Genomic DNA, 11,173 nt, shown 5'->3' on the forward strand with positions numbered 1-11,173 from the left:
ATCCCACTAAATGTTTAATATTTCCACCATCAGTTTCCTAGCAGATATAGATTTTGTAATTTTTACGTATGTACCTCAGACCTGAACTTTCTTAAACACTGCTTCAGTGAGGTGTATATGAAAATGCAAAAGTCTGGCACAGTCATATCTTACATTAACCTCCTTTAACCTCTCAGTACTCCAGTCTGTTGTACTTGCCTGCTTCAACCTCTACCCAGGCAGAAGCCTCACCTAAACCAAATAGATTATTTCCCACAGTGACATGCCATTTGACCATCTCCTGCTGTGTTCATGTCAGAAACATGAAAAGGGCAGCAATCATGTAACCTAATTCACTAGACATTATCCTAAAATCATGTAAAAACAGTTCCTCTTGCTCTGTGGATCTCGGTTAGTTCGTGCGGGCATACTCAAATGTCTCTTTTTGTAAATCAGGCTAGTCAGGCCAGCAAAGAAAGGAGGTAGTTGCCAGGCTAGCTGATAAGAATTATGGGTAATTTTCCATATTGTTGCTATTTTTCCCGCTAAATCTCATCATTGCTACCCCTCTTCTCTTTACGCATCTTACCAGCATGGACCAGCCCCCCTCGGTTTCCTTTCCCTCTATACCTCCATCTGATCACTGTTCAGAATCCTGATGTTGGCTAATTTGACACAGCCATAGATTTCCCTGTCTGATCTTGAAAGAATGCATTTTCCATTACATTGTCTACACCACATTTATCTAAGGTCTACTGCTATCTGATGGACCATTTACTGTAATAAAAAAAAGAAAAAAATACAGATAGAGGCAAAAAATAGAGATCAAATAAGATGCTTCTCGGTAGTAATCAAGGGTAAAGTGAGGGCTATTTTCTCTCTGTCTTTGGGATCAGATAAACAATAGGTCATGCAAACAAAAAACAGACAGTGCAAAGCTCCTTTTTACCGTATGTGTTGGTTATTGACAGTGGGAAAGTATTGGAGGATGGTAAGATTCCCAGAATCTTCCAAACACAAACTCTTACTTCTGTTTTAATGTCCTTAATTTTTATGGAAACTGAATAAAACACTGAAGTCATTATTTTCTTCCATTATTAGTTAAACGGAAGTTCACAATCTAAAAGCTGTGTCTTGTAAGCAATGTTGATGAATGATAATTACACACTTTTTCACCAAAAATTAACAACTGATGCCACCCGAAAAGTGCAAAGTGCAAAGGTTGCAAAGCAAAGAGTGCCAGTTTATGTTAAGCTGATCTCTTCCTTGTTTGTCACAGAAAGGTCATTCACACACCAAACTGACTCACCCTGCAGTGAGATGATGTTTTTTGGCTTTCTTGATGTTTTGAGTTTCAAATAACTGAAAATTTCCACAAAATCCCTCAAATCCTTCCCTGTTCAAGTGAATTAGAAGACTAAAAAGGACTCATTTTTAATGAAAAATGTGTCTTCAATCTACTAATAAACCCACAATTATCACTTTACAAGCATCATTTTTACACCAGATCATAGGGAAATTTATCTTCTTTCAAACAATGCATTCCTCCAAGCTAACGCATGTACACTCTTTGATTTAGATGTATTTGAGTAAGAGAAGGGCTATGTAAATGCCAAATTGACTCCCATTATGATTCAGTCAAGGAGTTTAGGGGAAAAGCATAAACAAGCTGCTTTTTATTTTTCCATTTTACTTCCCTTACCACATTTTTAAGACTAGGAACACAAAAAACAGCAACTTCTTGTGATTCTTATGGTTTTTTAAATCATGTTGATACAACTTGTGGTTCTGAATTTATAAGCTTTTTCTTGAACAGCAGAGCTGAGAGAAATTTTACACAGACCTCTCTGGTTACACAGACACATGCCATCCCCATAGTAGCCAACTGCTGAGGTGCAAGCTATTGACAGTTGATGAACTGATTCATTTGAATATTACCATATGTCCCTTGTCTCCTTCTCAGAAAATTGAACAAATGGCTAATCTGTACACATTTCCAACCTATCTAAACTTATCTATCCTTCTGTTGGTGTCCCCGACTGTTTGTGAATCAGTTATCTAAGCTTGACCATTTTATTGGGGCCACCTGTGGCCAAGCAACAGTCTGACTGCAATTTGTCCAGAAATTACATAGTCTGATTTGCGCAGCAGTATTGTATGGCCCTTAAACCTCAGAAAAGAAGGTGTAAGTGATGTGTTTCTTTATCATGCTTTAATCATTACCACCTAAAACGTCAAACATGACTTAATAAATACTTTACTACGAGACAGTTTTATAATTCTATTGACTTAAATTTTGGGTAGTGCTAGCAGGAAGTCTTTCCTAACTGTAAATGCTCAAATTTAACACTAAATTGAACTCACACTGAAAGGAAGGCACATGCATGCTCTCTGGCTCTCTTGCAAAAAAAAGCTATGCACACAGATGGCTCAGTTAGACTGAGCTGCAGATGCGTTTGCGTACAGAGCTGTTCCCTTCAAAACTTCCCGTACCAACAGATTTTCACTCCCAACTCATGGCATTACTGAAACTTGCTCAAGAACTCCCTCTCTGTCATATTTCAGCACAAAGGGGAACCCCTTTAGCGAATTATCTGATGCATCATGTGCAGACATGCAAAGCACAGATACAGTACGTCTGTGTAAGAGGTGTCTGTCCAAGGAGCTTGGAAAGAAAAGCAACTGGACTACTTTAAGTCCAGTCTTAGAGTCCAGCAGCTTTTCTTTCCTAGCTCCTTACATCACAGATACAGTTTTACAGACTTTTTTTGCCTGATAAAGAAGGAGAACAACCACAAAATGTGAACTTTTAAAAAATGCTGCATTGTTTAAAGTGGTAAAGAGTGAAATGCTGAGTGCATTTACAGCCTAATATAGGAACAAATCAGTCTGAACATATGAAATATGACATACACATTGTCTGCATTTCAAATGTATTGAGTTTTTAGGGAATTTCCAACGGGATGTATTTGTCGGTCAGTTATGGTCACACAGTTGGGATGAAAGGCAAAAGAGAAATGTTTAAATTATCTGCATTAGTTTGAACAAGGCTATACCGACTCCCTCAAGACTTGTTCAAAGCTCATCCATCAAGACATTAAGAACAAACGGGTGACTGGTCAGGAGGGGTCCCACGTTGCTCTTACACAAAACAACTAGCGACTGGTACTTTACCCCCTCCTGACATCCCACAAGCTCAAACACGCCTCTCCCTTCACCTCTTCCCCCGGTCTACGGACCTGCCCTCACCCCACTCTGTCCTTCCATTCAAAGACTATTGTGCCCTCCTTTTCAGTCATCCTCATATCACCCATAACAAATGAGCCCCGTATTTTCTTCTTTCCCCTCCTCTTCTCCCCCCGCTTTCTTTTATTTTTTTCCTTTCTCTAACTCGCTCTCTTTCTCTCCTTCACTCAGTGCCGATGAAAGGCAGGCATTGAGCCGGCAGTGGCATTCCAAAACCTCAGGCCTCGGCTCCACTGTGTCTGGCTATTCAACACTGCTGGGAGCCATTAGTTTAAGTAAGGCCTGACCCGCCTGCTCACCCACGGAAAACCATCACATCTCCTATTACACTCCACGCACGGAGGGGAGACACAAAGCTGCTCTTTGGGTGCGACAAGTGTGTTTAAGAGAGCAAAACAAGATGGAGACGAACAGAGACGAGAAAGTGTAAGAAGTGGGAGATTCACGCATAAGTGTGTGTTTATGAGCAAGAGGGAAAGTAAGTGAGAAAGCGCTTGTGTGTTGGTATGAGGGAGAGTGAGAGAGTGGCTGCATGTGTGCTTGAAATTTATGAGCGGCGGGTCACACGCTCGCTTGGCTGCATCTTCCTAAAGTTTCCACACAGCAAAGCCAAGTGCATAGCCAGACGCCAAACCCTTCTCACCAATAACGCCGCTTAAACGATATTCAACAACCACACACTTTTCAAAGTCTCTCCAGCTGCTCTCTTGTTTAACTTATGTAGCAGATTCCCTGTCGGGGATATCCATCTATGGCGCTTATAGTTAAATCTTTAAATGCAGCAATTTTGCTAATTGGAAAATGATACCGCAGATCAGAAGTTGCTCTGCGTTGCCAGCCTCACCCAATTGTCGGCACATAAACATGAATAGCTCTCATAAACAACTCCATGTTTGGGAGACGTTTTGTGTTAAAAGAGTGCGTGCTTGCTAAAACTTGGACAAGCCCACACACAGATGTAACATATACAGTGAGTAACTACATTCTGCACATTCCTTTAAGGACAACAGGATATACTTTAGTGGCAGTTTTGTTTAAAGCAGGGAACGAATAACAGAAAAGTTTTGTTTTTTCCACATCTGAAATTCATAATTTATATAATACGGAATTATTTCTTTGCAAAGGACGTCACTTCAAGATGACAAACTTGAATCTCCAAACCGTTCATCTTCTCTGCTCATTAATACACAAAAAAAACCTGTCATAACAGAAGATTTTCTTTTGATGAATTAAAATGTCCAAAGGTTTAGTTTTAGCAACCTTCTCTCAATTTCACTGAGCTCTAGAAATAGCATGACTATCACTCTGTTTTCAGTATAGTAGTCCCACACGCCAGTGCTATCACTAATTCAGTTAAATGCACACTGCCGTGAGCTGAGCTGAACAGTTGTTTTTTTCTATAAGGAATATGATGACAACAACACCTATGATTCAATGTTACTTTAGACTGTTTTTGTACCTGATGTGTGAAGTTCCCTGCTACCAGCAGGTCATTCTCTATGAACCTTATATCTCTCTTTCTCTCCCCGAGGCTGCAGGAGCAGCTGTGTTGTTCTCTTCCCTGGCGATGGCCACACCTGTGATCTGCAGGTGGTTCATCTGGCAGTGGAGCCGGGAACACCTGGCCTGGCTGAGATAGAGCCTCCAGGCTTTACTTTCAGTGTGTGTTTGTGTGTGCGTAATAGTGTTTGGGATTTCTGAAGGGCTCAATTAAAGCTGAGGGAAGATAACGGCTGGCTTTGCTAACACACACCCACGCACACATTCAGGGGCATGTGTTGGCATTTCCCTAGGTTAAGCCTCAGGGATGTTTGGACTTGTCAATGTTGCAGTATAATTTTCAGATGTGTCTGCTGAAGACTAATAGAATGACGGTAGTATTTACAGTTTTGCTCGGTGTGATTCTTTTTCTTTTAAAGATATAACAAACAAAGCCAAACCTCCTCCTGCTTTCCCAACCGTCATGCTTAATCTTGTGAGCCAAGTCCCCTAAATATCCCGGCGAACAATAGGGGACTGTGGCATCACCTGCTTTGCCGTTGCTTTGCATACTCACTGCGGGTATGACATCTTGCTACAGTACTCTGCTGGGACAAACAAGCAAAGACAATAAGCAGAGACACCAGCTGAGGACAAGATAATAAACAGTTGCACCGAGAACATGTTGAGAGCAAGCACAGGCAGTCTACAATGCAAGCTTGTGTATGTGTCTACGATTAGCAGGCAAGGAATCAGAGTGAGGACACATGACGTGAACTTGACAAAATTCATAAAATTCACAGAGGAAAAGAACAGCTTGAGAGTTATATTGACTTTGGCAAAAATCACACATTCAGTGTTGCATTCACTGCATGCGTGTGTGTGCGTCAAATATGAAAAGAATATCGGGCCAAGGCTTTACATCATCTCCATTCAACTATTTGTCATGGGAAGAAGTGATATACTGGGTCAGACACAAGCTGTGCTTGTTGCACATGCTTACCATAAACACTACACATGTTACAGCTGACAATTAATGATTATTTTGATGTATTACTTGAATATACAAACAAACAAAACAAGACTTAAGGAATTTATTTATGTTAAAAAATGTTTCAGAAGTGACAAATTCAACAGGGGGAAAGGAGATTGGTTTTAAAGCTGCGATATTGCTTTTTCATCTTGTCAGACCCTGCACTGTGTTTTCTCACATGAGTCTTCAATAATAACTCATACACAGCTGGATGTCAGCTTTCTTCTGGCCAGTGACAGGCAAGCTGCAGCTGTGTTTAGCTGGACTCAACACAGTAGACCAGACAGATGAGTGCGGATGGAAAGAGGGGAAAAAAGGTCAAATAAATAGAGGAAAAGGGGACAGAAACATAGGGAGGGAAGAGAGGGAACAAAGAAAGGATGGATGGAAGGAGAGAGAAACATGAGACAGAAACAGGGGGTGAGAAAGGAGGCGTGGAGAAAAGGGTAACCAATGCTAACTCCTCTTTGTCTGAGCCAAGTGGGAAATGATGGAAGGGGGTGAAAGGCATGAGAAGTGGGAACAGAGAGACAGGCATTAAGAAAGCATAATGTGGTAATCCATTTCTTTCACTTGCTTTTTCTTTTTTTTCTCGGCCAAATTGCTCTGAAGTGACTGGACACTTTTGTTCCTAGCCAGTGTCCCTCCACTTAAAGTCGACAAACAAATAAATGCCTGCGCACAACCGCAGGACTTGCATTTCTTCCTCAAAAATGATAAAGGATGCTTGGTTTTTTTGTTGAGTTTTTTTTTTTAACACGACAATTTAAAGGAAAGACTGTTAACAGATGAACACACAAAAGGGAAAGAGGCTTTAGTCCCTTTTGGCCGAGTCCTTCAAAAGCCATATGACAAGTATGCAAAACCACTCTCAAATCCTGCAAGCCGCCTTTTTGGAATAGTCAAATGTGTCAAAGCGATGTTTACGCTACCAGTGACACCTGAGTACAGAGGTCATGGCGGTGGTTGGCAGTATAACAAAATGAGAGTATTAACAACACTCAGAAACCAAGCTGAGACCTGCAATCAAGACTGAAAGGCACAGCTGGGTTATCTTTCAAAGGTGGAGAAGTGATGTTTTGTTAAAAGAGTAGACGAGCACGGACACTCTTAATATCCCCCGTCTCCTGTACGCCTTCTATTTCTGAGGATTGTTATTGCCGGGTGATCCTCAGTGCAAGATCACATCTGGATCCTATTGTCTCAGCCGCTCTGTGCAGTACCGCACAGCAACAAGAAACAGCTGTGCAAAACTGGCTTCAATTAGCCTCACATTCTCCCTGACAGTTAATCTCTTTCTACTCCCATTCTCTCACTGTTTTGTTCCTTTAACTGTTAGGTCACTTCTGTCTTTCCCCCCCTTTTTTTTCAAACCTTTGCTTCAGGTTGCCACACTGTCTGAAGTAATAGACATGGGATCACAGAGGATTGAATTGGAAACAGACAATGGGACGGAAAAGCTCAGAGGTCTCACGAAACATAAAACATGACAAATCCCATCTGTTTAAATGGACTGATGATGCAGTTTGCAGCGGTTTAGGCTGCAGAGATGATATATTTTCATTTCCTGTAAGAAGGGAGTAAATTCTGTTTATTACAGTCAGAGTTCATTTCCATCTTTGACTACAATTTTCACTGTAAATGACGATTAGCACTAGATATATGGCACTTGCAATTAAAGTCTATTCAAATTGTCTTTTCAGATTATTACTCAGACAGATGGTGCCAGAATCTTTGCTGTGTATGACACATTTGCCAAATCGGGCTACAAAGTAACCCGATAAATCCAGACTTTAAACATCTCTTTAACCACTAAAACCACACTTAGCAAACACTCCAGTGTGATCCAGCAGTGGAACATGCTGAATAAAATGTTGTCGCTGACAAGTAATTAATCAATCTCAACTAAACTCAAACTTGTTTAATTGTCCACAGTCTTGACTCAGCTGAACTGCAAGCAATCCAGCTCAGAACGGCCCTGTGATAGGAAATGGGAGCCAGATTTAAGGCAATGGAGTCGATCTGATGGGCTTGATGAGCAAATCTGCAAGGTTCTGCAGTCATTGTAGCCTTGGGGCCTGAGTAAAACACTAACAGGTGGTAGTGCTGGTTGAAAAGACCCACGCAGAGACCAGAGGGAGTGAGAAGGATACTGGGCTCACAGCCTGACACACAAAACACACACGCACACCCAAGTACATGCATTATATGAAAACACAGCCAACCACATGCATGACACACACCCTTACAAGCTACAAGCATTTATAACACACTGGGAAAAAAATATTTTCACACATTACAAGATACATAACACATAATGCAGACACAACTGCATGCAAGCTATCAGTCTACACGAACAAGAAACAGTGCAGGGGTGACTCGAAAGCTCTGCAGGCACCTTTCTCTACCTCCAGGATGGGGAAATTCTCCCACATGGCAAAACACTAAGGGCCCACGTCTGGCAATGCTAACAACCCACTCAAGCCAAAACCAATTAAAAGTCTCTAATTCAAACCTGCAGGGCCCCTTTGTCGTTTATTTCCTTTTTTAATGTCAGAGGATTGGAATCTGACTCTGTACCCCAGCCCAAAGAGAACAAGAGAAGGAGGAGAATAATCTGAGTTGAAGATTATCCATATGTTTTCAAGTAGAGTTAATTAAATCAAGAGAGAATGGAAATGATCAACTATGGTGTAGCAATGTTGAAACAAATGCTCTTCAGTACATTTTTTCCCAGTGAACTTAGAACATCCATCCTTCCCAGAGGGCTTTTTAGCTTTCTGCATAGCATCAAATTACTCTAACTAAACAGCAATTACGGTAAAACAGAAGAGTACCCACATTTTATCCTTTCTGATTTAAGAGTGGAACCAAATTTTCCAAAACAATAATCACTTTCAAATCCAGCATCCATCATGTATGTAGTTTTGCATTACAGTACACACTCTGCTGCTCCCTGGTGGCCGTTGTAACTCTGTCATCATCATTACCACTCTCACCACCAAAACATCAGCATCTTATTAAGTTGATGTGTTTGTCATCTGATTATCTGTTATTCTGTGGTGAGAAAGAGGCCAAATGGAGTCCTCGCAGGGGGTCACGGAAACACATGTCCAGAGTCAAGCCTTCAGGCTCTGCTGACCCCACTTGCATCATATGTTGGTCACAATTGTTTCAACAGAAGATGCCAGACTCTTTATTGTGGTTCTCACATGTGGACTACTGAACAACTAAGTGATGCTATAAATCCAGCGTTTAAACACATCCATTCCCATCAAATCCACACTTAGCAGCACACATAAGTGGGATCCAGTCACACCACAGTCAAACTGCCTTGCATGGCTGTACTATTGACCCTCAGTGTCAGCAGTACAGCAGGAAGAAACTACAGACAAAGAGGAAAAAAAACTCCTCCTGGCATAAAGCAGGAGTTCCAGCCTGGCTTCACACCGCCTGGTGTTTTTGTCTTGAAAAGCTGTAAACTCCAGATGGTGGAAAGAGAGGAAAAAAACTTAGTCTGGTGGATTAAGGGCTCCAAATCCTCCACTGAAAAGACACATAGACCACAAGCTGCTATTCAATCAAATGGGAGCATAATAGCCGTGTTGTGGGGGCTATATAAGGGATAATGCATCCAACAGAGTATGTGTTATGCATAGTTTATTCACTCTCTTTAATGGATCGTAATGAGCGTAAGATCTTACCAGACAAAAGGATAACCGAGTTTTTGTTTGCTCATCATAATGATTTGATGTAATGTGAAGTAACACGTTCAAAAGGTGTTTTTCCGAAGACTCAGCCTCCCCTCTGAGAGAAACTCTGATAACAATACTCTTTCCCTCACATATTAAGTAAATAAAGTTCTGCTTTATTTTCATTAGGAGGCAAAGACGTCTCTTTAACTGAGATCCTGGATTCTTAATTATGTAACGCGAGAATAGGACATACCGGCCATTTGTTCAACAGTATGCATAAGAGCGCAGGTGCAAAAAAATCAGGAACACACCTGTAAATATTCATTATATCAGATAAAAGATCGCATAGTCACACAGGATGCATTTCAATATGGAATAAATACATTAAAGGTTCACTTACAAGTTAAAGCACTCGGCATTCCGACCATGCCCTTCGTCTTTATGAGTTTTCTTGCTCTTGGCGGAATGTTGGTTGGCGCTTCTTTTCAAGCACTTTCTCTCGCTTATTCTTTGGCAGACCTTCCTCCAAACCAAACACCTTCTAAACACTTAAGAATAATGAAGAAACAATGAAGCACGATGTGCCGGAGACAATCGATCCAGTCCAACGCCAGGCATCAGGTATGTTTTCTCAAACGCAACAGAGAATATCTGAGTGGGCGGTACTAATTGTAAGCATTTAAGCAGAAAGCCAATAACGCTCGTTTGCAGCAGGGAAACAGTAATGATTAACTCCCAGCGGCAACAATAGGACACCAGTTCAGCTCGCATAATCCTCACAGCAGACACACTTCCATTGCCTTGAGCAAAGTCGTTTACGACCTCAACTTGTTGGTGTATTGATTTTGTTTTTCATAGCCTAAATCTATCGCTCGGAAAGCTTTCACAAATTGTCACTGAAACGAGCAAAGACGAGAGAACTATGGTGGATATTTACCCTTTAGGGATGAATTAATGTTGAACTTTGAACAATAAACTTGCACGCAAGTTAAAACAAAGTTGAATATTTTGTGTGTCATCTGTTGAGTCGAAGCCACAAATTGTTTTGGATTGCATCCAGAGTCTCACGTGTTATTTTTTTCTTTACCAGCATAATATTTGGATGCTGGCTGAGAAGGCTGTCAACTGTACCACCCCCGAGACACGCATATACAAGCCCAGCCACCATCAGCTCTCCATCCACCCCTCCCGCACCCATCCACATATGCCACACGCTCCTGTTCACCCCACACCACCACCTCCTCCGCCTCTTCTCCCTTCCAGCAACCGCCCCCCCTTCCCCATCCTCCACTCCTGCCAGGCTGCCACCTGCTCTCTGCAGCATGCTGCACAGCTGCTGTGCTACAATGACAAATTAAGGTCCACCGTGGCAGGCAGGAGTCATTACCTACTACTCCTGCCATGGAAGACTTGAAGAGCTATCAGCTACCGGCGCTGTGTGCCTCCCCCCTTCATGTGCAAAGAAGGGGTAAGGGACACTAATCGTTTTAATGAGAAGCAGGGGATCAGGGGGAGTTACAGTTTGGGGACACATGAGCCAATATGCTGTGTCAGTCAGTGTCTGTGCAAGTCAGGTGTTATTGACTGTGCTGTTCTCACAAGCAACATAACAATGAAAGAATACACATTCACAACACATTCCTTATTATTTAAGATAAAACTGTTCAGAATCTTCAGATTTTACAAGAGTTGCATTTGCCACTCACTAGAGCACTTACTGTTCACATTCAGATAGCATTTT

At 41.6% G+C, this 11,173-nt stretch overlaps 1 protein-coding gene across 2 annotated transcripts in view; it reads right to left on the reverse strand.

The window, feature by feature from the left end:
* The window catches only part of LOC102313568 (CBFA2/RUNX1 partner transcriptional co-repressor 2), a 39,027-nt gene extending 28,933 nt beyond the window's left edge, over positions 1–10,094 (reverse strand). Inside the window, exon 1 of one of the 2 annotated variants that reach the window (XM_042223983.1) lies at positions 9,833–10,094. In XM_042223983.1, coding sequence (XP_042079917.1) covers positions 9,833–9,860 — 28 coding nt within the window. In that variant the 5' untranslated portion in view covers positions 9,861–10,094. The remainder of the gene's footprint in view (positions 1–9,832) is intronic. The other variant, XM_005929738.3, reaches the window with a different exon arrangement.
* Between the last annotated feature and the right edge of the window lie 1,079 nt (positions 10,095–11,173).

This window comes from Haplochromis burtoni, unplaced genomic scaffold, assembly GCF_018398535.1.
Source record: "Haplochromis burtoni strain Fernald_Lab_line unplaced genomic scaffold, NCSU_Asbu1 Contig_125, whole genome shotgun sequence".
NCBI lineage: Eukaryota > Metazoa > Chordata > Actinopteri > Cichliformes > Cichlidae > Haplochromis > Haplochromis burtoni.